Source organism: Apiospora marii (assembly GCF_038362585.1).
Source record: "Apiospora marii strain CBS 49790 chromosome Unknown utg000003l_segment0_segment0, whole genome shotgun sequence".
Lineage (NCBI taxonomy): Eukaryota > Fungi > Ascomycota > Sordariomycetes > Amphisphaeriales > Apiosporaceae > Apiospora > Apiospora marii.
The window spans coordinates 2,269,124-2,296,718 of record NW_027117374.1 but is presented as its reverse complement, the minus strand read 5'-3'; the positions used below and the strand labels follow the sequence as shown (position 1 = coordinate 2,296,718).

Below are 27,595 nucleotides of genomic sequence, written 5' to 3'. Positions count from 1 at the left end.
TGGGTATATGTACACGTTGCCTTTGTTTTCGTGATAACTAACTTATGTACATCTTGATTTTTACAGTTTTCGTCTCTTCAAACATTATATATGTACATGTAGCTCGCTCTGTGTGACAAACACAAAGAAGAGAGGAGATCGCTCTCTCATCTGAAAAGGGGCCCTCTCCTTTTTTCTGGTTTTATTCTCTTACGTTCTCCTCATCAAGCAGACGGCAACTGTACCCGCTATAACGGCACCAGCCGCGACGCCTTCTAATGCTACTATTGATACATCCCGCATCCGGATAGCGATCCTGCGATCACTCACCAGATCGTGGGCAGCGTCTTTCCAATACGATGGCGTTGTTATCAGTTCCCGCCAAGACACTGCCGGCGTGGAAGTCGACTCCGCAGAGTCGATCTCGACAGGTATCCCTTCCGCCATGACAACGGGGTCAGAGCTGCCGGTTGTCTCCGCTGACGTCGGGGTAGTAGCGTCAGCAGCAGCAGGCCCCTCAGCTGCCGCCGTGAGTAGCTGGGCAGGCTGCTGTTGGTATTGTCGCTCCTCTTCCCTCTCGAAGACGCGGGCGATGCGCTCCTCCTCGAGGGCCTCGCGGACCTTTTGCTCGAAGCCGCGGACGAGGCGGGCGCGGCGCCAAGGCTCGGCGCCGAACTGCAGGACGAGGAACAGCAAGACGTTGACGCCCATGAGACCCCAGGTGCCCCAGGTGCTCATGCGGCGGATCTTGTCGCTCCAGATCTGCTCCTCGTGGTAGCGGGCCAGAATGCCGGAGCTGAGGTCGTGGTTGAGGCGCTCCGTCTCGCGCTCGGCCTCCTCGAGCTCGCGGGCGCTATCGGCGACGCCCGTCTCGAGCTCGTAGTCGGAGCGGTAGAGGCTGGTGAAGCGCTCAAAGTCGGCGGGGGTCCAGGTCTTTTGGCGGGCGAGCAGGGTCGTCACCTCGCGCTGCGTGGCGGACCGCTCGTCGACCCGCGACTTGTAGGTGTTGCGGGTCTCGTGCAGGTGCTCCTGGGCGGCGGCCAGGGAGGCCTCGAGGTCCGAGATGCGCGACTTGAGCGTCTCGATGCCCGTGTAGCCCGTCAGAACGTTGACGCGCTGCGAGGCTCGGAACAGCGAGGACTGGAAGCGGTCCATGAAGGAGGCGAACTTGTCGGCCATGGGGGAGGCGGTCGTGGACTGCGAGGGCAGAGAGGGGTCGGTCGTGATATCACTGGAGGCGGGGGCTTGCTGGCTGGAGGCCGATTTTAAAGAGGCCGTGCCATCTTTGGAAATAGAGCCGGAATTGGCAGCAGATTCTGGAGAATTCGAAGATGGTGACGACGACGGGGAGTCGGATGAAGATGAAGAAGCAGTTCGAGGCTGCGGCGATTTCGAGACGTTGCTGGGATCAAGATGTGAAAAGTCGGGGGGCGTCCCGCTATCAGAAGGCGGCCGGGACGAAAAGCCGCGTAGTTGGCTCTTGTACTTGGAATTGAAGCTATAGCCGCCGTCAGCGACGAGCTTGAGCGTCCTCGAGGTTGACACGGCCGATAAGGTTGGGGATTGCTCGTGCAGCAAGCGTGTGCTCATCCCGAGTATGGGTCGCCATACTCGAGGAGGTGACATTATCCAATTGAGGCAATTGAGACAGTCTCACAACACCTTCTAGGTGCTGGAGGCTGGTTTGCCTCGAAAGCTCGAGGCACGGGGGTTTGTCAGAATACCTCCCAAGAGATTTGATGCTGGACACAATAAATCAATAGTAACCCCCAACCCTGTAGCAGCGCTGTAAAAAACCTAAGGTCCAAGGCCTAGAGTCCAGAGCTACGTTCCGTCATCCCCGATGAGATGCTGGCCCAAGACCCTCACCGCCTGCCCGTCCGAGACAGTCCTGCAGGGAGTACGGGCGCTTTCGCAGGGAGCTTTAGACGGGACCTGGTTGGGCAACGGCACTGCAGCAGCTTGGCCTGTCGCTCCCCCACTTGCCAACTTGGTTGGTTTTGAGTGATGGATGGAGGGGTAGCTTTCTCTGACGCCGGCTCAATTGGCGGGACTATATCGTGGTTCTTAGTAGGAGTAAGTAACAGGAAACCCATCTGCCCATCCCGCTATCTTTTAACGGGTTGATTGATGGGTTCGGTCAGTTACACGGAATAGTAAGTTTAGGTAGGTACCTACTCTTTTAGAAGAAGCGTTCTGAGTCGCGACAGGTTTTGCAGCAGTTCGTTTTATTATATTACCTATCTATCCCCTTCTTCTGCATTTTCCTTTCCTTCCTCCCATTCATATTATCTTTCCTCCTCTATCCCAAACGCCCAGCAAACTTAGACGTCTTATACCTTCTCAAAATAGGTGCACTCGTTTCACCGACTCCGACTGGATTATATTGAATTATTTTTGCGTGACGTCATTTGCAATTCTTTATCTACAAAGTGCCGAGTTCGCTCTCTCGTCTAAGGGTTGGTATTCCAGTTACCAATCTTTCTCATATCTTTTAATTGACCGCCTACGTTGAAAGGAACTATCCCGCCGGTATAGATAGATCTCAGCAATCATGGGCTCAACCACGCAGACCAACCTGCCTGCCCTGGCCACAAACCCCAAGGCCATCTTCTTCACCGACTTTGACGGCACCATCACGTTGCAGGACAGCAATGACTACATGACGGACAACATGGGCTTCGGCTACGAGCTGCGCCGCAAGGGCATGGACGACGTCCTCGACGGCAAGCGCACTTTTGCCGACTCGTTCAAGGAGATGCTGGACAGCGTCAAGGCGCCCTTCGACGAGTGCCTGCGCGTGCTGACGGCCAACATCAAGCTGGACCCGGCCTTCAAGGAGTTCTTCGACTGGTGCCGCGCCAACAACGTCCCCGTCGTCGTGCTGTCGGGCGGCATGCAGCCCGTCATCCGCGCCCTGCTGGCCCACCTGGTCGGCGAGGAGGCCGTCAAGCACATGCAGATTGTCAGCAACGATGTCGTGCCGAGCCCGGGCCACACCGACATCAACGAGGAGGGTGGCTGGACCATCACCTACCACGACGAGAGCGAGCACGGCCACGACAAGAGCCTCGAGATCCGCCCGTACGCCGCGCTCAAGGAGCGCCCCGTCATGTTCTACGCCGGCGACGGTGTGTCGGATCTCTCGGCCGCCAAGGAGACGGATTTGCTGTTCGCTAGAGCCGGCCGGGGTAAGTCACCACTCATATCGGCCCTTTATCGGTGCCTCAAGAACGAAACATGCTGACTTGTCCTCCTCACCAAAAACAGACCTTGTCATCTACTGCGAGAGGGAGAACGTTCCTTTCACCGTCTTCCACAGCTTCTCGGATATCCACAAGATTGTCCAGAGCGTTGTCGAGGGCAAGCAGACCGTCCAGGAGGCTGCCACTGGCCGCAACTAAGGTACACGACATGATGATGACACTTGTCAGGATGATTGATATGCAATAGATTTGTGCAATTCTTCGGGCATATACATACAATTCATGCAAATTAGACATGATAGAAATGATATAGAGGAATAGACCCGGCGTGCGCATGGGTTTGCGCTAGGAACGCCACTTGAGAAATACAACAGACACATCATACTCATACTTCTCTCGCGTATAACAGTATAGACCGAGGGGATCCCACAACTCATTAACATTATTATGGAGGCCAGAAATTTCCGACTTTTTATCGTCATATGTATACATGGCCGTTATTAAGGGCCGGGGTAAGGAGTCACCGTGCCCCGTCGATGAATGAGTGCCGGCGTCGGCATGCCGCAGTTGCAACGAAGATCCACATGGTCATGATATCGACCGTTCGATTGCCACCTCGACCTGATACTGAAGACCGATCGATTTATCTGCAAGACGATTCCAGGCTCACAATGAAAAGAAAATGCCTCGATTTTATCTGGGCTTCAGAATCGTAATCGTGTGGTTATGGCACGATGTATACCAAACAGACTGACCCACACAGACAGGTGTGTTTCCAAGAGACGCCGAATAATTGACCGGAAAGGGGATCCTCAGATGTTTTAGATCCTCGCGCCGAATACAAGAAGCTGGAGACCGGACAACGGACACCGCACCAACTCATATAAATCCACCCCATCTTGTGTGTAGTGTATATACCGCAGAATACAGCCATCTTATCTATACGCCGCCCGAACCAGCACACCATCACTCTCCACAGACAAGCAAACCCAGTTCGAAACAACCATGGCCTCCAAACAGAGCATCTCCTTGCACTCGATGATCACCAAGTCCCTGATCTCGTCCAAGAAGAAGATGCACCGGATCGCCTCGCCGCTCTATACGCGCGAGCTCTACTCGGTCCTCTTCCGGACGGCGGGGATGCCGTACCAGCAGACCGTCATGGCGGCGAAGAGGGCGATGGCGATGGGGTGGAGGACAAAGGTGCCCGCGACTTGCGCCAGCATGCCGGTGGTGAAGGGGGCGACGGCGCCGCCGGAGCTGCCGAACGCGCTGATGATGCCGAGACCGCTGACCTGCTCCCGCCGGCTCAGCGACTTGGTGAAGACGGAGGCGGCGCAGGGGTAGACGGGCCCCAGCAGTAGCCCGACGACGGCGAGCGCCACCGACTCTCCGATCACGTTGGGCACCCACCACACCAGGGCCTCGAAGACGGCTGAGCCCGCCACCAGCATGTACACAAATGTCTTCTCGCTCACGCCTACGCGGGTCGCCAGCGGCGACAGCAGGAACCGCCCCAGTGTGATGCCCGCCCAGAAGCCCGCCGTCACGTACCCGATTGACGACGGGTCCACGCCGCTCGCGGGCCGTTCCGTCATCAAGAACGAGATAACCCAGCCGGAGATGGATACCTCGGCGCCCTGGTACGCGAAGATGAAGAGGGCGCCTAGGATCACCACTTTGGACTTGAACGCCGCGAACATGGCGCTGCTGCTGCTGTCCACTGCCGGCAGCGTTGTAGCAGCAGTCGAAGCAGTATCAGTAGTCGGCGGCGTCGTTGTTGTGGGCAGAGAAGAAACAGCGTCTTCGCGTTCGTACGCCCAGAATGCCCATGTCGCGAAGGCGAGGTTGACGGCGGCAAGGGAGAGAGTGAGGAAGTAGTAGCGCGACCAGATGGTGTGGCCGACGGTCACGATCGTGGTGGCGATGATGGGCCCGATAGTACCTCCTATCCCATAGCTACCATGCATGGCGCCGAGCATTGCGGTTCCGTGGCCTTTATGGGCGATATGTTATTAGCCTTGCAGTATAGCAGGTATATCGAGTCAAATGCCCTTTCACTCAAAGAAGGGTTCCCCCAACCATGATGAATGTCCCATTGGAGTGACGTAAAACACAATAATAAGAAAAAGAGAGCACTCACGCAAGTTACCACAGAACACATTCCCAATAGCGAGGCTCACGGCGTAGCCGAACCCGATAAAGAAGAAGCATATCACCACAACCGGGAACGGCGCCGTGCAGACCATGGGAATGTACCCGCAGGCCATCAAGACCTGGCTCAGGGCCAATGTCTTGGCACGACCTAACCGGGCCCGGATCGTGTCGATAAAGGGTGCTGCCATGATAAAGCCGAGGGTATTGCCGATGAAGATGAGTGATACCACGGCATAGCCGATATTGTAATGGCTATATGGTTGAAGTTTCATCGTTTTAGCTACCATCAAATAATGCAACGACAACGGGCTCACAACTGTGCTAATAGGGGGGCTGCCTTTACTTTCTCATAGGGGTGTGAAAGAAAAGAGGGTATGATGTAGACATGCAGGGCCATCGCAACTAGAGAAGGACATATATACTCACGTCTCCATATACGGAATCAAAGCACCGGGAGCAGCGTCGTTTAGCCCACCCAGAAGCTGCATCAGACAGATGGACATGAGCCTGTAGCGGTTCATGGGCGGGTCGGAAAAGCTCTGCAGCGCCTCGACGGCGTCTGTTCCTCTCGTTCCGCTCCCGGTTGTGCTCAAAGCAGGAGGTGAAGACGAGCCGGGAACGACGCCGCCAGCAGCAGTCCGTGCCAACACTGCTTCCCCATCCCGCGAGCCGACGGGGTTTGATAGCGACCCCGAAGGCGACTTGTTGTGCTGGTGCTGAAGCCGCGGACTCGTTGCCTGCAGCTCGATGTCGTCGTCCCGCTGCGGCACGGCGGGGTGTGTACGAGAGAGGACCCGTCCAGGCGCCGCAGGTAGCGCAGGAGCGGATTCGACATGGACAAGTGCCCCGAACATGGGCGAGTCCATCTTGCTGATGACGGGAAAAACTACTTTAATTTTGTTGGCTAGTTGAACCAGAAGGTGCTATTGTAAAGGATTTATCAAAGAGGTGGAAGAATGGCCGGGGAGCGGCACGAACTCGGGTATAGAAGTAAGTAAAATGTATTCAAGCCGAAACCTCACAATGCCTATCTAAGCTTCCAGGAAGATTTATAATCAACTGATGAATAATGAGGCTCACCGGTGAACCCCTGGCCAGCGGGGAATAATACACATGATGACGGATCTGCAAGGTCTCTGGTGCTTTGTTTCGCGGGGAATCCGTTCGATTCGGATCATGGACCGGGTGGTGCCCGACAAAGACGCACCCAGCACCTATAGATAAAGTGGCACATGCTACGGGGAAACCGTCGCGGAAACTACGATGGCCAACCAGCCGCCAGGCCGGGCGTGTTCCAGTCCCGGTCAATGGAGAGGAAAAGCAGGAAGCGGGTAGGCGGGTATTGGGTCCCCCGCAATTCCATGGTTGCCCCCAGTCCCCAGGGCGTGGGGGATTGGACCATGCCGTAAATAAACTCCGTCTGGCACCTGGCTCCCAGGGTCTAGCTGCGGTCCAACCTGGCTACCTCCAAGTCATAAACTCAATGGCAGGAACTACGGGTGTATTACATGGGAACTTGCATTGTCATCGAGCCCCAATGAAACATCATTTTGAGATACTGAGGAGAGAGCTACTCGTTCGCGCCATATGAACCCAAGATCCATCGGAGCATGCTTGACACTGCGTGGGAGAAAAAGAATTCTTCGAGGTAGGGTGATTACAGACTTTACGCAGGCTTCTGGGGACAGCTTGCAAAGGCAGACAGACACAAAGTCTCTCGAGAAGGAAGCTCTTTTGGGGTTCTTCTGTTTATATTGTTAGATATATACGTTTGAGCTTATGGATCGGAAGAACTCCGGTTGATCCCGAATCCGTAGTAGCTGCCAAAAATTGCCTGTTCTTGAATCCTCAACTCCCCATCACAGCGCACTTCTTTCCCATACCACCTCGGACCAAACCCTGCGCGCGTCATCAAAACCAGAATATAGACACTAGGATTTGAAGATGGGCAGGCCTAAGCGTGATGTTCGTGCCGCGGCCGAGGAGGCCATGACGCCCCCCGACACGCTCAGCGAGAACCAGTCTCTGGCACGTGTCATCAAGGCCGAGGGCAACAACATGTACAGCTGTCTCTTGCCCAGCCAAAAGACCGTCGTAGTGGAACTCGCCGATCGCTTCCGAAACACCATATGGATCAAGCGCGGCGGTTACGTCCTGGTTGACCTATACCCCGCCCCCGAGGCCAAGAGCAGAGCCGAGGGCGGCATCTCCAACATTGTCCGCGATGAGAAAGCATGGCGCAAGCAAAGCTATTGGTACGTCCGATTCTTCCTGCCACGGTCGAATCGTGTGGAACTAATCCAACTTTAGGCCCAAAGAGTTCAAAAAGAACACGTACGACGATGAGGATGAAGATGAGTCCAATGTCGGCAAGATGCCTCCTTCCGATTCGGAAGATGACGCCTGAATCACCAAACTTGTCTCTTGAATCACGACTTGTTTTTCGGGAGAATCCGTGGCACCGAGTCAAAGTCCTTGTTTGCAGCAAACCATGACGAAGCCGTAGTAATCACCATCACGGCGATTACGACACCAGAACTGACCGGCGTGCTGGGAAAGACGTTCCAAGCCCACTCTTGGACTGCCCACAGAACATATTGGAATATGGGGTGAGCACCACTCCGCCACAGGAGGTACGGTGTGGCCCAGGCGATATAGCTATAGAACTGATAGTGGAGGGACCGTGCGAAAAGGAGCCCGATGATGTTCGCCGTAAGTATGGTAGTCATGATGTACGTCGAAGTGACGCCCGAGGCCACCATAGGCTCTTCTTGGGCACTAAAGGGCGAGTGGAATTGCAGGATGGGGGCTACAATAGCCGCCAGAGATTTGCGCGAAGGTTTCAGCCACTTTTGGATTGCGAAAGTGACCAAGACTGTGACATGTGAACCCAAAAGCAGAAGAGAAAAGCGTCGGCTGAGAAAGACGTCTTCGCCGACGAAACGCCAGTTAACAGTCCACTTGAAGAAGAACTGTCTGGACAGCTCAAATGCTCGTGACAAGTAGCCGTGTGCGTTTTCCCTCAAGAAGGGAATGCCAATGACGAATTGGACCTGGGCAATGATCGCGGCCGACCTGAGAGCCCCGGAAAAGCCCCGTCCTTGGAGTAGGATAACGCCAACCGCAGGCAGAATCAGCAGTAGAGTCATTTTGGTCCCCAGGCCCCATGTGAAAGCCAAACAGCCGAGAGTCCATGCCTTGCGCTGGAAACAGAAGATGGTGGCCCAGAAGAAGAAGACCGCAAAGCAATCGTTGAAACAGCGTAGGACGAATATGCTGTGCAGTCGCTTGGACGCGATCAACAGAGGAAAGACATACGGAGGAACCTATCAAGATCAGATACTAGACTCGCCCGCGCCGCCCAAGAAGTTCTTCGCCTGGACAAACCTACCTTGGCTTTCCAGTAGCACATCATCACGAGTGCCAGCGTGACCATGTATAGACCCGCAAACAGCTCCTGTGCGAGAACGATGTCCTTTCCCTCGTTGGTGATGTTGTACAGCGCGTGGTAGGTGTATACGTGGGCGGCCGGGTAGACGAGGGGGCCGGTGCCTCCCTTGATGACGGTGTAATCGCGTTCGCCCGAGACATACTGGGCAACCTGCTCCATATACGCCTTCCAGTCAATCTCGGTGTCTGCAAGGCATTCTCTCGGTTAGCAACTTGATCCGGGAGTCCAGGATGAGGGAGCGTGGGCTGGGTTCGGCCCGGCAGTGCAGCTGCTTACAGGGGACCTTCCAGATGATCAGCGCGCACAGGACGGCATCCAGGAGGAACAGGCCGACCGGCACCAGCTTGGAGAGGACATGGCGGCGATTGGCAATGTCAAAGACTAGATTGCGAGCCTGCGCGACAAGTCCCGGTTGGGGATCTGCCATGGTGATGATTGGTGTTGGCTTTAGCGGCGACGATGCTGCGCTACGCGTTCAGCCGCGTCGATGTATTGGAAGAATGACGTTCAGTTAAAGGCCAGATTGAGACACAGAAGGTCTAGAATCTCTGGCTTACTGGGTACCCGTGCGGGTGCTCTGGGTGCTGGATGGGCATTTGACACGCTAAAATTAGATGGTAGCGGTTCGGGGTGCAGATGGTAAGCCGCTAATCTCTAGTGCCACCACAAAGGCTACCACCTTTCAGCTTGATACTATGGTGATGGCTTCAGCATATTCGGTTAGTACATACTGAATAAAGGGCAAGTGCATAGGGATAAGTAGGTCATAATAAAAGCTTCAAATTCCTATCTGTAAGGCTTGGCGCGATTTCCCTTCAACATTGCTTCTCGTAGATATTATGTCCGCAGATTCTCTCACAGCTTGGGCTGGTTCGAAGCCTCGGCCACCAGCTCGACAACCCGTTCGGCACATCCATAAGAACCCTGGTATCCCCAGCCCGCATGGCCGTAATTGTGAACAACCCAAGTGCCGTCTACCCTTTCCTTCTCCAAGCGCACGCCGCCATTCCGATATGGTCGCAGCCCGACTCCGTGACGAATGACATCGAGTCCCTGCACGCCCTTACCATCGGCTAGCTCCGGGACCATCTCGACCGCGCGCTTCATGATGCGCAAGGCGATGTTGGGGTCGGGCTGGCTCTCCCACTGGCCCTTCTGGTACGTCCCGCCCAGGATGGTGCCGCCTCCGGCCGCGCGCATCATGACGTAGAAGACCTCGTCGTCGGCGTCGTCGGTGCCCGACTTGGAGACCATGTAGGGCGCCTCGTTCCGGACGACCACGACCTGGCCCCGGACGGGGAGCACGTCCGGGTCCATGACGCCCCCGAGCCGCGAGGCCATCAGCCCCGTCGTGTTGATGACGAAGTCGACTTTCTTGGAGCCGCCCCCAGCGTGGCCCCACGCGGCCGCCTCGGATATGTGCTTGAGGACCCCGCGCTTGAAGACGACGCCGTTGGCGCGGCATTGCCCGACGAGCCAGGGCATGTAGAGCATGGTGTTGATGCAGACCGAGGTGAACTCGGCGCCCGAGGCGATGCCGGCCGGGAGCTCGTCTTTGGGAAGCTCGCGGAAATCGTCGAATAGGGTCTTGTACCAAGGGTTTTCCTGGAATAGACCATCGAACGCGTACTCCCCCTTGCGTAGCTTCTCGAGGTCCTTCTCTCTCCGGTAGACCCGCGACTCTTTACAATATGCCTTGTCAGCATGTTCGATGATCGAGAGAACTTAGATTTTGTGTATGCATACTCATCTTGTGAATGCCAGCCTCGGGCACTTCTTCGGCCAGCCTCTTCAGTTCTGGCCATGTCTGGCGTTCCCAGCGGCTCGAGGCCTTGGTGGCCATCCTTTGTAGATCAGCACCATAGCTGGGTGGCAGAAGGTCGGATTTGTCTACTCACGGCAGCACATTTGCGCCAGCCCATGGAGATGCATATTCTATATCATAGTCTCCGGGCATATGCTTGGCAACGACTGTAATGGTGTTGGAGCCATCTTTGGACAGCAAATAAGCCGAGGTCAACCCAGACACCCCGGCGCTGTTAAAGAAAAGCGTCAGTCTTCTTCACCATATGAGTACTTCTGGGCTGGCTCTACATACCCAACCACAACTATATTCGGCATTTTCAGGTAGGGGAGGCTTGAGCGTTCAAGGGGCAGAAAGTCTATTGTGCCGGTCGTGTAGTCAGCGAGCTTTCAACAATTTACGGACGAGGGTTTCGATGCGTTAACTGTTTCAACTGTATTTAGGAAGATGTTCATGCATTTATATACTTTAGATTAGATGGTATGCACAGTAGTAAGGCAGTCCGACTACCGTCGTAGGGCGCATCAGGGCGTTGGTATCCAGCCATTGGCCAATCGGCTTTCATCGGCGGCGGGGCCCTTCGGTCTATCAATACCAAGCCGACCCAAATCCCCTTCGGGACTTTTCCGACGTGATAAGCGATGCGCCGTAACAACAACAACTCATGGTGTTGTATGGTATGTTTGCCTTCGGTCTGACTCATAGATGGCTAGCACGGGTGAACTATTGCTCACCACGCCGGATTCCCATTGCTACCTACTTTGGCGATATTCTGCCGCATTGCAAATAGAAATACTCCCTAGCGACATGGGCGGCAATCATCTGCTTGCTATAACGGGCAAAAGTACTGACGCACGTAAGACATCTTACAGAAAAGGAGCAAATCCCCAGAATCTTCGGTTTCGACCGTTGCGCTCGTCGCACGCGAATTGAAGTATGATAAATGATCGTCATGGTTGATAGGTAAGTCCTAGGTCACAGAAATGGGGCTTTGCAGGCATCTCTGTGAAAGGGGTTTGTCACATATCATCCCTAGTCCTCTCCTAGATGTCGTTGACGACGTGACACCGCGGGTATGAACAAGATCTCATTTGAGCATTCTATACAGATCATAACCAGCCCTTTAAAGCCACGGCCGGTGAAGCTACATGGGGTAGCCGCGGCCATCGATGGGCACTTACCACATATCATCAGCCGCTTGCAGGAGGCCGAATATGCTGTGGTCTAGACCACTGGGATATTTAGAACAAAGGGAACTCTCATATTGTGGTGGTGATACGCCATTAAGCTATGCCGCATGTAGTTCCTATCCTACTAGATTGCAACTTACTTCATATCATGTACATGTAACGCTGGGTGTAGACGCCACACAGGAAGAGCCTGGGTATCATATATGAAAGTCTACATATGGATAATTGGTAGATATAATCTTCGTTCTATCAACACTCACTATCTTCCTGTCGCTGTTGCTGGATGCAACAAGAGCAGCAAATCATATCATAACAACGATACAGGAGTTAGCTTTGAGATAGATGAGAAGGGTATCATTCGCAAAGACTATTATGATAAACTGATGAACATGGCAGCGTCGGGACGTACTTCTGGTGATGGGATAAAATGCTACAGTCATCACAAACGAGACTCGCCTCAAAGGCTGCGCGACCCACGAAATCGTGTTGGCCAAGTACACGTTGCTCTTGATAGACTGTTCATCAAATACAGTAACTGAACGAGAGACAAGACACATGTCATTTTAGACCTGTATCTAGTCTGGACTGGCCCATGATCTCAAAACCAAGGGCGTCATTTCTCAGTGTATGGCCAAATAGCGAATGTAGATGGCGGTCAGGAGGAACCTGCAGGCTCATGACGCTGCTGAGGAGTTTGCCCCTTGTGCAAATGCACCAACGGTGCCGTGAGCAACTCTTCGGCATGTTGATGGCCAGATTATAAGAAGCCGTGTTTCCTCCGCTCTACTCTAGATCCATCTTTATCATCATCGCCACGCTGGAACACAAGCTTTTTATCCCCATGGTACATCTATCTCCAAATCATTGTTTCGCCATTCTTGCCAAGTCAACATAAAACAAACTCACGATGTCTGTCGAGGAGCCCCAATCCGTCAAGATCCCTGACAACAACCAGGCTGTCTGGCTTGCCTATGCCAACGAGGTCAAGGGCTACCTGCTCGGGGCGACCCAGGTTGGCCCCAAGCAACGCCTCTACATTGCGCCGCCCTCGCGCGTCTTTGGTGGCGGCGCCGACAGCGCCCTTCCCGTTTTCAACAAGCGGATTCACGACTACTCCAATTACCTGATGGAGAATGATGGCTCCCCTTTCTACGTCAAGACGGACATTGACTACATCCAGCATCTGGCCAGGTATGAAGTCTTACTATTCCAGGGGCCAATCCACTGGTATCACTCTTAGGTGTGGCCATGCTAACTTGAATCACGCATTTGAGATGGATGGAGTTCGTTAAGCCTGTAAGACAGACCTCTATTCAAGCCGAACACCCCTCCCATCATCTGCTCCCCCTTTCTCTCCAAGAGAATTGCTCACTTGACTTGAATTCTCCTAGGACAACGCCACCAGCGCGACGGCCAAGGACGAGCTCGCCAAACTCCGCTCGGAGCTGGAGACGCGGAAGCAGAGCTACGCGAACCAGGAGAAGAAGGAGCAGCAGATGTACAAGAAGTACGTGCTCGACTGTCGCGAGCGGGCCGAGGACCCGGAGCCCTACGAGGACCGCGTCTTGGAAAAGCTCGGGAACCTGCACGAGGGCTGGTGGAACACGGCCGTCAAGGTCGAGAACAAGACACGCGAGATCTACGGCTCGGTCTACGCCAACATCCTGCGCAAGCTGAACCAGGCACAGGACAGCAACACGTCCACACCCGGGTACGTTTTCCCCTTTCTTTCATTCTCACCACTTACGTCTGAGAGACACCCGCTCTCTGTCAACTCACGGGTGGCATGATACTAATGTAGGGACATTTGATCACTGTCGGGTAGAATCACCATGCAGGCGACAGACCGCGAGTACAAAGCTTCGGACACCGTGGACACGGCCAACGTGTACCAGCGCCCCGCCTGGACGCTGGGCGGCTTCGAGACGCACGCCCAGCAGGTCGCGAGCCTCACGGCGGCCGACGCGCAGAACAACGTGGTCTGGGATATCAGCGCGAGCAAGGGCCAGAGCCGCAAGTGGGAGGCGTTCGGGCAGTCGAGCAGCGCGGCCGAGTCCGGGCCCAACAACTTCCTGGTGGCGAGCCACGACGCCTCGAGCAGCCGCGAGTCCAAGGTCGACCAGGGCCTCAACGCCGTCGTCGACGACATGACGCTGCGCCTCGCCTTCAAGCGCGTCGAGACGTACGACATCAGCGCCGGCGGCTGGTCCAGCAACCTCGATATGTTCAAGCTCGAGGAGGGGGTCCAGTACAAGGAATATGTGAGATAAAGCCCCCCATTCAATCAATCATTCACTGCGAGCTGACAAATTCTTCTCTCGTCCCCCTTTTGCAGGTCAAGCCACAGGCTCTACTCATCGGCTACGGCCCGTCTATGGACGTGACCTTCTCGGACGACGCCAAGGCTAGCTTCGAGAAGAGCCTGCAGCAGGCGAATGAGAGCTCCTCGACAGGCCTTAAGATCCTCGGTATGCCCATCACCGGCAGCTCGAGCAGATCGTCCTCCTCTTCCGACAAAAGCACCGGCGAGGCCCACTACAACAAGGAGTCTGGGCTGCACATCCGCCCTGCGGAGAAAGTTGTAAGTGTTGTCTTGCCCCGTCAACGGCCCTCTGACATTTCCCCTCGATCCCTCCCTTTTCTTCTTCTTCTTCCCCCCTGGGGTAGCTGAGCAACACCTATCTGTCTTTCCGTTCCCACACATACCTGTCAACTGACACTAGACAATTGAATAATCCCAGGTATCCTGTTGTCTTGGGCGTGCTTGGCAGTGTCATCAAGCTGCCCGTTGGAAAGAACTGATGGATTTCCTTTCTTTTCTCTTCTATTAATGGGCATGCGAAACACGAATGGTAATATTGTCTTGGCTGGAGGCTATTACTGCATGTGTGCATTTATCTGCTCATGTGACGCTACAACGATGGAATCTCTCCCCGGGTCCTTTGCTCCCCCCCTGAGAAGCAACACACTCCCTTGGGCATTAATCTAAACGAAAGGAACATAATGCAAGAATTAGTTTCGTACCTGTTTGCGGCTGAGGACTAACACTGCTGTCTGCACTCCAATGACTGCTTGAGCATAGCAGGCAACTATTTGATTCATCAAGCATGGAAACTGAATTGATTCATCATTATTGTATATTGGCTGTGAGCTTCTGCAGCCCAATGAACGGACCCGCGCCCTATGTCAACTCGTGCAAAGCGGCTACATTGGTTTCTTGTAAGATGGCATTCGGCCGAGTTACACACTCACACACAACATACTCCGTACCTACGTAAGCAATCTAAGGTAAGATCTTAGCAACGAGCGACACACGTGCCGGCATACGGACGCGATGTAAGCAGGAGAAACAATGGACCGGGCGAGCTTTAATGGCCCATCGCCAGAAGAAGCAATGCGCAATGTTGATAACGACCGGCTGACCGACTCAACATACATACGTAGATCCCCAGTCCACCCGTGCGTTTCTTATTGGCAGCGATGTGAAAATCCAGTGCAGCGGCACGGGCTGAATAAGCAATTAGACGCTTCATCTTTCCCCTCCTCTTAACCTACCTAGGGCCTGTCCATGTAGATGTGTACGTGTAACGCTGACGATCCGGTTCGACGGTACCGACTCTAGCGAATGCGACTCGACGGTCGAGGGGAAACCGGTGTAACAAGCGACAAGTCGGTTTTTCTCATTGCTTTTTTAAGACATGGACCGTTTTCTGACAATGTGGGAGAGTACCGAGTACCCAGCAAAAAAGTCAGTTGGGCAAAAATAATAAGAGGAGCAGACTTTGTCGGTCAAGGGGGCCGAGTACGGTAGGTTGGTAGGCAGAGGCAGAGGCAGAGGCAGAGAGGCACGTAGAGGTTTCGTCATATTTTTGCTTGTTTCTTCAACGGAAAGGCAATTCTGGGTTCTCGGGTCGTTAGGTTACTGTAGGGGACTTCGGTGAACTGGTACGTGGCGAACTGGTGCTCCTTGTCCCCTTGACCGCCGAATTTCCCAGCGGAGTGGAACGCTTGATTATGCTTGTCTCACACATCCGTGTCCGTACCTAAACTCTGTAAAGTATGGGGGGAAGCTGCTTGCTGGGACGGGAACTGATTGGTTTGGCGGCAAGGGATGAGAATGCTGGCCAAATGCTAATAGTCCATGTTAGTTATTGCATCGCGTCCATCGAATCAAAAGTACGTGTTAGCCTGGTTGGGCGTTATCAAATTTCTATTTTGGGGGAAAAGGCGGCCAAAATACCTACCTACTACATCTTAGCCACCAGGCGTGTTAAGTGTTCAGCTCGTTGGTCAGCTCGATGCATTGAATTTTTTGAAAAAAATTCTCCGACTGTCAATGATCTGACACTATCCTGCCCTCTGGTGGCGTACATCTATCTTACCTACATGATGTGGCTTGCTCTAGCCGCCCCAAGATCACGGGTTCATTCCGCGACTTTCACATTCACCATGTCGCAGCGTGATGCGGTGAGATGCCGTCAAGGTTTAACGGCTGAGGTATATATGTCCCGGGGCCAAGGTCCTACATGCAATGCAAGGAACGACAGGACGGCTTGGCTAGCCCGGAGCTGAATCGTGCGGTAATGGGAAGCTTGAGGGAACATCCAAGCAGCCGGAAGAGGATTGGGGGCCATTTGAGGTAGTTGAAGTGATTAATCAATCACCCAAGCATCGTGTGTTGGCTGTCCCATCGTGAGCTGATAGCCAAATGCCCTACTCGCTACCAGGTACAAAGGCTGTACGACGACGGGACCGGAGTGCCTAGATTGGGTGTAGCCGCCCGGCTGCTTACAGCCCTTAGGCCGGCAGGGATCATGCGTCCCAGCGCTTCGGGATTTGATACGTACAAGTACGCATTGCAGCTCCGTGGCGTGAGATGAACGCATTCCAAATCCCGACCGTTTGTTTAGGACATGATCAAGCACGATTGTCGATTCGAGCGAAATGCCCAAGTCAAACATCAGCTTGTGCTTTTTTTCTTCTCGGTGTCCTTTCTGGTTTTTGTTTGCCATTCGATCGTTTGGTCATTTTAACCGTTAGATGTCAACCAATATGCATCGTAGGCGTATAGTAGTATTGATAAACTCCCATCTGGTTGGTCGTCTGTCTCTTCAGAGGCGACTTTTCATCTCCAAATTTCAGGAAAGAGCCGGGCCTCCACACCATTATTTCCGACATGGTTCGAGAAAGAGGTCATAGTGCTTTGGGTCTTGGCGCGATGGCCACAGTCGGCTGTCGCTGCTGGTGGTTTGGTGGACGAGGGTTGCGCTGCAAGTGGGTGTACCATGATCTCGGCTGCTGACGGATTTGCAACAACTTGAGATCGCCGCCCAGGTGAGGCCTTGTCATTGGCCGTCACACTCGGCGGTGATCAGGAACCTACTTCCGAGATGTTCAAACAAATCAGAAGTCGTGGTTACACCTTACTCATTCACTTGATAGTACGGGTTTCCAGATGTGTACTTGTAGAACCCAACAACACGGATCTGATGCGCCGGGTTGTCGCTCAGGGAGTATTAGGCAGTAGTAGCCTGTTTCGACGACGCAGGAGACAAGGCGAGCAAAACACCGTCTGCCACGTTGGCATCGCAGCTTGCAGCCAACGTTCCATCCAGAGGAACAGACGGACAGACGGTTCCCTGCGCGATAACACAACACGAGTATTAATATACTAGTAGACTGCATAGTACAACACTTGGTAATATCATGCAGATGATATAGCATGTCTTGCCTTTGATACCCAGTTTCAGTACTAGTATAGCATCGTCGCTCTGCTTACTAGTGCAGCAGTAGTGTTATACATAGCTGAAGCCGCATAACAAGCCTCTCGGTTGGGTGGCATGGTGGCTAGCTTCTGAGTCTATACTATAGCGAGTAAGTAGCATTATAGTCTGCAAACAATTATAGGCGACCGACCGCCCTCACTCCCGTGACGATGCTCGAGAAGGCCAGCATGAGGTCACCCGTACTCGAAGCGACGCTCTCGGATTTAGGAATGTTAGTATTATTCATGAACCATAACAGAGAATACAGTGCTGACGGCAGCCCCCACCACCTTTATGTTGCTTGTAACGTTCTCCTGGGGAGATGAGCCAGCCTATTGAACTGTGGAGCTAGCCAGCCATCCTTGCTGTTGCAACACCGTCAGGGGGGGCTATCGGAGAGAGCTCGGACATCAGAAATGCCCGTTTTGGGGCTGCTGCAAAGATGTCAGTGGATACGCTAAATCAATAATGGGCTGATCTGATGGGTGGTAGCTGGGATGATGGGATATGGAGGGTGTACCTGCCGTGAAAAGCGAGCAGGCATGTTCTGTTATGTTTGAACAGTGGCGCATGTGAAACAAAAAGTTGCCAGCAGTTGGGAACTCTCCGGCCAGAAGCGATGCTCCCCGCTGAGGCTGCTGAAGCTGCTGTAGCTAAGTAAGAACGCGTAGGATGTACATAGGTGCCCAGCCACATACATCAAAATGTCGATTAACCTACCACCTGCAGATACCCAGAATACCTATGGGAGCATTATCTGCTACTTCTTAGTAGCGGGTCAGGTAGGAGGAGAGGGAGTTGGGAGGTAGTATCTGCGAAGGGAGACACACACCAGTCGGGTCGGTGAAAGCAGGTTTTAGAGTTTGGGGCCCTTGATCTTTGAGATCAGTCATTGATGGGAGAGTCCCGTGGACTTGGTAAAAAGTAGGTATGTAGGTAGCGCGGGGAGGGCGGCTTCTGGGGCGGCACCGATTGCCTACCAGTCAAACACTGAAGTAAGCGCACCACCAAGCTATTCTGACTCGTGCAGGCCGTCATGTCATGTATGTGTCTGATTCACACACTTCGCGCGAAGTCCCTCTACTGGTCCCTCCAAACATAGGGGCCGCCTTCGACGATGGTAGCCCTATTGCATACTACACATACCATTTGATGAGGTGCGGTCTCCTGCGGACGCACTCTCGGGCCACTCCAGTTATATATGTTCTGTGATCGCCGCTGACGAATGTCTGGCCCTCTGGGTCCTCTGGGTATTACCTATATACCTGCTACAAAGCCAAGATCTATTGATGGGCAATCCCACCATTCCGGAAGACACTGCCTGCAAGACCCGCCCCTCATATGCAGGTCTCCACATCCAGCAGAAGGCCCTTCAGGGCTTGGTTGGGCAAGCTCCGTTTGGGTGTTCGGGTACTTGACACCCTGTAGCCTGTCCAGGCCTGACCCAAGCACCTTGCGGCGGGCAGAGGACCCCAAAAGAGCATTAGGCGGGAGCCAGGGTCTTGGATGGGGGTGTGGTTGTACTGCCCAAGTCGAGAAACTAGCAATAGATTAGGTAGGAGGTGGTAATGTAGTGGTTGTAGGTAGCAACCAGGAAAAGCAAAAGAGGGAAAGAGAGAAAGAGAGAGAGCGCGCGCGCGAATGAGAGGAAAAAGACTACATGCAGACCTGCCTACTACCTACCTAACCTACATGTACATACATACCACACCTCATACATACATGCTGCTACTGCACCCAGCACGTACGTACGGCTTTTTAGTACAACTCGAGGCCCCGTCCACCCAACCTGTCGGTTTTCTTTTGCTTCCTTTCCCACTTCTCCTCCTTTACCAATGACCCTCGATCGCTCCGGCCTGGCCTCGTCGCGGGGCAGCAATTGATCGATTGTGTTGACCTTCGAATTCCATGTCTCACAACCTCCTTGAAATATTCTTCCTTTCGCCTACACACGCTCTGGACAGAGTAGAGGACGTTGCTCCTCGGTACAACCACTCAACTCGGCAATTTGTCATTTATTAGTGGATATCGATATCGCCTTTGCGCGCGGAGGGAGAGGCGATTCAATCTGACAGCTGCTATATGATATATCGGTCATTGCTCGCAACGCCATCAGTTTACTTTACAATACTCTGTCGACGCCGGACACCGCCACCAATTGAAAGTTAGCTGCAACCATTTGCCCGCTTCGTTACGCAACACAATATTCAACGGTCACGCCGTTACCGGTGGTCTTTTTTCCTGCTCCAATCCTGGATTATGCAATACGAATTTGGATTACTCACTGGATGTATATGACAACGATTGTCATAAAGTGGTCAGGTCAGGTCCTACAAGAACGGCTCCCCAAGGCCTGAGCCGGTAATTTAAGCAATCTTTACGGGTGGGGCTTGGCACGGTAGGACTTGAGACTTCTTCCAGTTCGTTGGAGCCAAGAACGACAGCATGAGTTCTTCGGCAATGGAACCTTCGGCGCAATTGGAGGGGAACAAGGGGAAGGACAGGAAAGGATTGAGCAAAGTTCTTCGAGGCCTTTCGCGTATGAGGACCATCCTCAAGAGGCCCAGCGAGCAACCACACAAATCACCAACGAGCGACCCGCGAGCCGGAAAAGAAGCATCCGTGAATCCGCCGGCAAGGTACGTAGTGCAGTGGTCTTAATTGTGCCTGTGGTCTTATTCTCAACCGCATCTAACACATCATATTAGCTCCGCTGTACCCAGTGTGCCCCTCAAGACGGCAGAACCTGAGAATGCCACCAGGATACCTCGCTCTCAGGTGTACGACGAGCGTGCGAGGAGATTAGGGGACAGGTTTGGCTTGGAAGTGAAACCTGTTGAATGGAATGCGGCCCGGGGCGATGTCCTCCGGGTGGAGAAGCCGGTACGGATTCGAATTCACAGGACATGCCACAAATGCCAAGCCACCTTTGGCCCAGGCAACTCGTGCCCTGGATGTCAACACCGCCGCTGTGAAGACTGTCCCCGCAACCCGCCCAAGCGGACTGAGGAGGAGAAGAAAGCCAGCCGGCAAAGACGCGACGCTGCCACTGCGACCCAGAAGAACCAAGACCTGGCACCAATAATCCCACACTATGGTCTAGAGGACCCCCTTATATTGACCCGTCCGAGCCCGAAGCCCGGCGGTCAAGACCAAGTTCACAAGAAGCACCGGATGCGGATCAGGAGGTACTGCCATGAATGTCAAGCACTATTCAAGGCGCCTTCCCGCATCTGCGAGCAGTGCGGCCACAAGCGCTGTGGCGACTGTGAGCGAATACCGTGAGCTCAGCCGTATTTCTAAAGATCGTATACACATGCTAACTAACGCTCTTTTCTTTCTCAGACTCAAACAGAAAAAGTATCCCAAGGGATATCCGAATGATGAGCCAGGCACGAATTGGTCACCCATGCATATGTGCCATGAGTGTAGCGAAAGATTTCCGGCGGAAGCCCCGGAGGGCACCGAGTGCGGCAAATGCTCCCATCAACTTTGCCCAGAATGCCCGCTGTTGGCACCGAAAAAGGGTCTGCCTGGTCCTGGCCCAGAGGAACTAAAGCTCCTTCACGAGCGCCTAGCCCAACTTTCAGTCGAATAACACCGTTGGCTGGGGCATCCCTTGTGCTTGTAAGGAGTTGTTGGCATTTTAAGCAGAAGCGTGCTACAGTCATTTTTCTTTTCTTGATACCCTATACTTATCATGCTTCCGCATATGAAGCACTGCATACTATCAGACTCAATCTAAGATATATTCATTTGTTCTTCATTACTGCCATCCTTTGCATGTCGGTGGCGTATTATCTGGAGATGTGTGTGACGTGTCCTGGGTCACGCGATGTAACAAGAAGTCCATCGACCTGACCCCTCGTGACAGGTGCGTAGTATGAGGAAGAGTGTTATGCTTATGTGATACCTGCAATCACGCAGTTATCGGGATACGACGGGGAATCTCAGTCAGGCCATACGCGACACATTCAAGCAAAATGGAAGACACGTTGATACGCACGAATTATCGGCTTGCAGGGACTTGCAGGGAAGTGAATGAAACAAGGACAATGCAGCCAGCCATGTGCGTGACAAGCTACCGGGTCGGACCCCAGGCCCTAAAACGGCGGGGATGGCATACCGCAAAGTGTGGAGGGGGAGGATGACAGGACATCCCATCCAAACAGCTGGGTCAACAAGCGAAGGGCCACACAGGGCCACCACCGACACTTTCCTCCCATTCCTTTCTCTCGGAACCGAGTTCCAATTGAAAGCTTGTACTTGTTAGTCGTTTCCGATGTACATGCAAGCGTATTCCCTCTGGCTCTGGTGCGCCAAGAAACTATATGACTGCGCGCACACATCATACGCATGAATGAGTTGCTGAGGGCTTACTGTTGGTGTCTCAAGCTACACGAGCTTGGCAGGCTGTTCTAGAAACCACGTAGGTGACTTGGTGTTACGGAGCTGAGGAGCTTTTTCTCAAGTGCATCTTTGAGACCCTATTGCAAAGCTGACTGACCATAAGGGGGGTCCCCTGTGTATTCTCGTACAGCCAAGTCTGCTTATTCGAACATACTCGACGGAAACCCCCTCGCGTCATGTCTAGCTAGTAGGGACACTCGCTAATCAAAAGACCATGCCGGGTAACCGATTGGGGCAATGCGATTCGAAGTTCACGATTGATCGTCGCTCAATATACGGTCGAGATGGGGTTTCGGGCTTCGTTTTAGTACGACACGTGGTAATAGGCGTTTTGTTGGTGTGCCTTGAGGAGCTCAGCTACATTAGGTATTCCGGTATAACCGCCCAACTGATGCAGCGCCACAGGACCGCCGGCGCGGTTTTTAGGGCCATTACGGATGTTGTAGATCATTTGGTATGGAATTTATTGATTTTATGCTTACTTGCCTTTGATCTGCTAAGACCCTGATCGTCCCAACAACCTCCCCTATCAGGGCTAACACCGACCGACCACTTACAAGCTTTCTTCTTTTTTTTTTTTTTTTTGACCGCCCGGATGCCTGAGCGAGCCAACGCGAACTATCAAAGCCTAGCGCCGCAAGCCGCTTTTGCCAGTCCGGAGTCGATGTGTGTCTGGACCCACCACTCCACGGGGCCGGCAGCTTTGGGAGGGAGGGGGGAGGGCCTTCTAAGTATAGTGAAATCAAGCATATCTGTCTCGCAAGCTTGGCGCTGGATACCTAATATTAGCATGCGCGGAATTGATACCGCTCTCCAGACACTAGAGAGGTAGTAGAGGAAGGGGGTGTAGGAATAGTATTGGTGCCAGACTAGAGGGCCGCCACGGAAAGCGGCTGATGTTCAAGAACGACGCACGGCACATGGAGCTCCAGCAGCCTCTAGTACTGCTAGTACTCCGTAGAATATACGTGTATAGGTATAGAGCGCGTGAGAACAAAGCATTGGAGATAAGAGTATAGACTAGCTTCTTCTTCTCCCTGCATGCCACACTAGCCGGGGGCTGCTAGTTGGGGCAGATCAGCCTTCCCTGATATCCATTGGGCTCGAAAGAGGCATAACCTACACGAAGGAATGCTGAGATCTTGGATAGTACTCATGAGGCTCCGTTTGCGTACATATGGACTATCGAGAAGAGGTCTGCCGCAGGTGCCCCTTCGCTAACATCCTTCACGATGCACCTGAGTAGCAGATTATAGTATACTAGGAAGACACCAGCATTGATGTGTTTTTAGTCATTGGTTCATATACACGGCGACCAAAGATCATGTTCGTCTCCTATCTCGGGCGAATTATTGTTGCTAAGCCACCCTTTCTTCCTGGGCGATCAGATCAGTCTTCTCAGCTTGACCCTCCCTTTTACATCAACTAGGTGCACTTGCTCAAGTGGCTCTGAGGAAGCATAGTGTGTTGATGTAAACACCGAGTTTTGGAGGCTTCGGGATGCTTCATGGGCTTAAAACAAAAGCTGCCTCGCCATGTACTAATGTGAGTAGAATATATCAGTCGCGATATACTTCCAGACAAATGCTGCACCTTGAAACGACGACATGGCGAGAGTCATCGTTATTGCAACTGAAGCCCATGATGACTTACAATTTCCACGACCGTCTATTCGCTTTCAGAGAACCCCGAGTTCCCAGTATTACTACTGGCCTTCTATGTTCTGGGGGCTTGATGGGCCTCGGACCTCATGGGATGAAATGCATACGCGTACACTCGCTTTGCTCAGGACTCTCTAGATCTCACCAAGATCAGTACTCCTTCTCAATATTCCAAAGATCACTAACATGTTGATATCGTCCCTTACTCGATGAATACTTATGGAAACGAACGCCGTCAAGGCCGACCCCAGCAATAGTCGTCGGGCATCTGCCAGATCGGGATTCCAATTACTTATTTGTCCAAAAGGCACTGATAATGCCCAAAGTATAGTGAGTATACCTGGGCATTACTGACCTGGGATAGGCCAACATTCTGGCCAACTCGATCATACCGTATCAACGATGAAATGTGGCTTCAGTCATGTTCATCGGGCCAGGGGCGCGACATATCGCATGGGAATGACATACGGACATCAGTGAGAAACTCAGGTCTCATCAAGATGTTTCTCAGGTTGTTCTTCCAAAACCGGTAGAAACGATTTACGAGCTACCCCTATTTTGAGCGACGACGAATCGGAATAGGGGTAGCTCGTATATTTTTCTCAAGTGCCTGAAAATTACACCAAAGACATCATTGGTGATGCTGGACAACATTATTGATAGATGTGCATGCCTATGCTTCAATCTAGTTATTGAATTGGTTGTTTCTACTTGCAACAATTTTGACTATTTCCAGCAATATATCATCTGTTGCGCCTTTGGGCGACGAGGCATAAGACAGGTTGGATGCCCCGCCCCACCTTGGGGGCTGGATTGCTTAGCTGGGGCGCATTGTCGCGTCGGGTCGCGTCTGCAAAATGTCAATTAGCGGGTTGCTTTGGCTACCAATTGACAACTTTACCTAATGCTACAGGGGTGTTTTACCAGCATCGCAGCTACCTAGAACTAGGTAAGCACCTATTTTACTTTACCACTCAAGACTGCATCCCGAGACGCAATACTGCACGCGACGTCATTCGCAAGAACGAATATCCCGAAAACTTACCTACATATCATTTCTGCAGTAATGCCCGGCGTGGTATCATCATAACAATCCTCCAAGTTGCCCCTGCCGGCCACAGTGAACAGCAGCCTTCTCAATGGCTCCAGAGCCTGCTACGACTCGCCGCAAAAGGACTCGACTCCAAGATGCCCAAGACGAGATAGCTTCGGATGCGACTTCAAGCGAACCAGCCGCGACCGCAAAGAAGCGAAAGCTGAATGCAGCTGCGGCATCGTCAGCGGCCAATGGGCCTGCCGTTACTACAGCTACACGATCATCAGCGCGTGCGACGGCCAGGACAGCCAGCTCGACCAAGGCACCGAACAAAGCAGGAATCACCAAAGTCGCGGCCGAACCTGTCGTACCCGCAGTCAAAGTTGCAAAGCTTCAGAAGTTGCAAGCGGATAATCCGCCGCCACCGGTCCGCCCAGCCGTCAAACCGGCCGTCAAATCCGCCGCCAAACCGGCTGTTAAACCGGCTGTTAAACCGGCTGTCAAACCGGCTGTCAAACCGGCTGTCAAGCCAGCCGTTAAAGCTCGAGCGCTTTCCGCCAAACGGAGCGCGAACAATATCTACGATGTGCCGGACTCGGGCGACGAACTAGAGCTACAGGCCGCCGATGAGTCTAAGAAAAGTGCGCCTCGCACAAAGAAGCAAGCAAACGGAGTGTCTAAGAGCGCCTCTGGCCCAGCGAAGCCGGTCGCCTCCAAGGGAAAGAGCGTTGTCGCGAAAAATGGCGAGCCTGAAAGCAAACAGCCAGCGTCAAGAAAGCCCCGCGGAAGACTGGGCAAGATTGGTCAAGCCGATACTGACGAATCCGACCAGTTGAGTGACACTGTAAAGCCGGCTGTCAAGCAGCCCAGAGTGAACAAAAACCAAGCGTGGCTTCAGAATTCGCCTTCTAAAGATTCGCCTGCACCAAAAGGCATATTGACACCCCGGCATAAGAAAGCTGGCCGACCACGGAAGAATGTCGCCTTTGATAGTGGGAGCAAGAAGCCCATTGAGGAGGTTTTCTTCGAGGATCTACCGTCCGTTGCAAAATCAGCACGCTCCAAGGCTACGAAGCAAGTCATCGAAGCTTCGGACGATGATGAGGAACAATCCACCGAGGATAATGAAATATGCGTGATTTGCTCCAAACCGGACTCGGAAGCGCCTAATCAAATTCTTTTTTGCGAGCACTGCGACAAGGGGTTCCATCAGGAATGCTACGGCGTTCCAGTAATACCGGAGGACGATTGGTTTTGCAAGGACTGTCTTCAGGAAGACATAGTCCCAGGTGCTCAGAATTCTGTGCAGGTTTCAGGAGCGTCGAGCGCAGTCACGGAGTGCCCTGATATTCCAAACTTTGATCGCCATCTCAAGTCCATGCAACGGGTACTGTTGGATCGATGTTCTGGCAGTCGTCGTGTCCGACTGAAGGGGCAAGATGAGGCGTATGACAAAACGTATCAACTGGTCGAGCAAACGGTGTTGGCCGGCGAGGGCAACTCTATGATGGTCATTGGAGCACGCGGCTGTGGGAAAACACTGGTAGGTCACCTAAACGCGAGGCTTAATGCCAAAATTTGCTAACGAGGCGTTCGCAGCTCGTCGAGACGATCATGTCTGACCTGGCTACCGAGAATACGGAAAGTTTTCATGTCATCCGTCTTAGCGGTTTCATTCACACGGATGACAAACTAGCCCTGAAAGAGATATGGCGCCAGTTAGGCAAAGAAATGGAAGTCGAGGATGACCTCAACAAGACCAGCAACTACGCCGATACTTTGGCTTCGCTGCTCGCGCTGCTATCTCATCCGTCCGAGATCACTGGAACAGACGAGGGCGTCACGTCCAAATCTGTCGTATTTGTCATCGATGAGTTTGATCTATTTGCAACGCATGCTCGCCAGACACTGTTGTACAACTTGTTTGATATTGCGCAGGCGAGGAAGGCCCCTATTGCAGTTCTTGGGCTAACCACGAGAATTGACGTTGTGGAAAGTCTGGAGAAGAGAGTCAAGAGTCGTTTCAGTCATCGTTACGTTCATATGTCACTCCCAAAGAGCGTGCCCGCTTTTTGGGATATTTGTAGGCAAGGCCTGGTGGTAGAAGAGGAAGATTTAGACTCGGAAGGGTTCGACGTGGCACTCGAGGGTCTCGATGAGTTCCGCCGTTGGTGGGAAGGGAGGATCGAGGTAAGTTTGAATCCACATCACTTCCTGGACGTGGGCATTTCGACTGAAACGGTTTGACAGGTACTACGCGAGACACCAAGTTTCCAGGACCACCTAGACTACCACTTCTACACGTCTAAATCCGTTGCAGCGTTCTTCACGTCCCTCATCATGCCGTTATCGACGTTGTCACCCTCGTCTCTGGACCTGAAAGTGCTGGAGACGAATCTGGAGCATGTTTCGCTGGAGGCCCCCGACTCGAAGCACCACTTGGTGGCGGCGCTGTCGGACCTGGAACTGGTCATGCTCATTGCGGCGGCTCGTTTGGACATAGTTGCCCACACCGACACGGTCAACTTTGCCATGGCTTACGACGAATACAGCTCCCAGATGGGCAAGCAGAGGGTGCAAGCAGGCGGCTCGGGGATGCTGGCTCTCGGGGCTGGGGGCCGAGTTTGGGGGCGAGGGGTTGCGGGCATGGCGTGGGAAAGATTAGCGTCACTTGGGCTGATGATTCCGGCAGGCATCGGAGGACGAAGCAACTCGGCTCATGGTGGCCTCGAGGGTAAGATGTTCAAGCTCGAGGTAGTACTGGAAGAGATCCCGGGGGCGGTCGAGCTTCCCGGGTTCCTGACGAAGTGGTGTACGCAGATCTGATAGATTAGAGATTAGACATAGCTGCCTTCTGGCGTGCGTTAGACAAGACGCTTTCGGCAGTTGGAGGAGTGTATCATAAGCCGTTTACCAACATAGATACCAATCAATAA

General features: G+C 53.2%; 9 protein-coding genes across 9 annotated transcripts; 5 read left to right on the top strand and 4 right to left on the bottom strand.

Annotated features, from left to right (window-relative positions):
• Positions 1-189: 189 nt before the first annotated feature.
• PG985_004226 (uncharacterized protein) lies at positions 190-1,569 on the bottom strand (the record flags this gene model as incomplete). Its single annotated transcript, XM_066823995.1, has 1 exon — positions 190-1,569. One exon carries the CDS (start codon positions 1,567-1,569, stop codon positions 190-192), a length of 1,380 nt encoding a protein of 459 aa, XP_066687155.1.
• A 964-nt stretch (positions 1,570-2,533) lies between these two features.
• On the top strand, positions 2,534-3,383 carry PG985_004225 (uncharacterized protein; the record flags this gene model as incomplete). Its single annotated transcript, XM_066823994.1, has 2 exons — positions 2,534-3,170; positions 3,250-3,383. The coding sequence occupies 2 exons, from the start codon at positions 2,534-2,536 to the stop codon at positions 3,381-3,383; spliced, it is 771 nt and encodes a 256-aa protein (XP_066687154.1).
• A 914-nt stretch (positions 3,384-4,297) lies between these two features.
• PG985_004224 (major facilitator superfamily transporter) lies at positions 4,298-6,208 on the bottom strand (the record flags this gene model as incomplete). The annotated part of the gene is made up of 3 exons (XM_066823993.1): positions 4,298-5,181; positions 5,329-5,594; positions 5,769-6,208. 3 exons carry the CDS (start codon positions 6,206-6,208, stop codon positions 4,298-4,300), a joined length of 1,590 nt encoding a protein of 529 aa, XP_066687153.1.
• A 1,078-nt stretch (positions 6,209-7,286) lies between these two features.
• Positions 7,287-7,749, top strand: PG985_004223 (uncharacterized protein; the record flags this gene model as incomplete). Its single annotated transcript, XM_066823992.1, has 2 exons — positions 7,287-7,597; positions 7,653-7,749. 2 exons carry the CDS (start codon positions 7,287-7,289, stop codon positions 7,747-7,749), a joined length of 408 nt encoding a protein of 135 aa, XP_066687152.1.
• A 22-nt stretch (positions 7,750-7,771) lies between these two features.
• On the bottom strand, positions 7,772-9,220 carry PG985_004222 (dolichyl-P-Man:Man(5)GlcNAc(2)-PP-dolichyl mannosyltransferase; the record flags this gene model as incomplete). Its single annotated transcript, XM_066823991.1, has 3 exons — positions 7,772-8,668; positions 8,734-8,978; positions 9,070-9,220. The coding sequence occupies 3 exons, from the start codon at positions 9,218-9,220 to the stop codon at positions 7,772-7,774; spliced, it is 1,293 nt and encodes a 430-aa protein (XP_066687151.1).
• Positions 9,221-9,648: 428 nt separating this feature from the next.
• Positions 9,649-10,914, bottom strand: PG985_004221 (uncharacterized protein; the record flags this gene model as incomplete). Its single annotated transcript, XM_066823990.1, has 4 exons — positions 9,649-10,475; positions 10,540-10,637; positions 10,692-10,829; positions 10,892-10,914. The coding sequence occupies 4 exons, from the start codon at positions 10,912-10,914 to the stop codon at positions 9,649-9,651; spliced, it is 1,086 nt and encodes a 361-aa protein (XP_066687150.1).
• Positions 10,915-12,694: 1,780 nt separating this feature from the next.
• On the top strand, positions 12,695-14,522 carry PG985_004220 (uncharacterized protein; the record flags this gene model as incomplete). Its single annotated transcript, XM_066823989.1, has 6 exons — positions 12,695-12,978; positions 13,028-13,070; positions 13,179-13,498; positions 13,613-14,048; positions 14,123-14,368; positions 14,511-14,522. 6 exons carry the CDS (start codon positions 12,695-12,697, stop codon positions 14,520-14,522), a joined length of 1,341 nt encoding a protein of 446 aa, XP_066687149.1.
• A 5,475-nt stretch (positions 14,523-19,997) lies between these two features.
• Positions 19,998-21,150, top strand: PG985_004219 (uncharacterized protein; the record flags this gene model as incomplete). The annotated part of the gene is made up of 3 exons (XM_066823988.1): positions 19,998-20,191; positions 20,261-20,833; positions 20,898-21,150. The coding sequence occupies 3 exons, from the start codon at positions 19,998-20,000 to the stop codon at positions 21,148-21,150; spliced, it is 1,020 nt and encodes a 339-aa protein (XP_066687148.1).
• Positions 21,151-24,762: 3,612 nt separating this feature from the next.
• PG985_004218 (origin recognition complex subunit 4) lies at positions 24,763-27,485 on the top strand (the record flags this gene model as incomplete). Its single annotated transcript, XM_066823987.1, has 3 exons — positions 24,763-26,202; positions 26,259-26,849; positions 26,910-27,485. 3 exons carry the CDS (start codon positions 24,763-24,765, stop codon positions 27,483-27,485), a joined length of 2,607 nt encoding a protein of 868 aa, XP_066687147.1.
• Between the last annotated feature and the right edge of the window lie 110 nt (positions 27,486-27,595).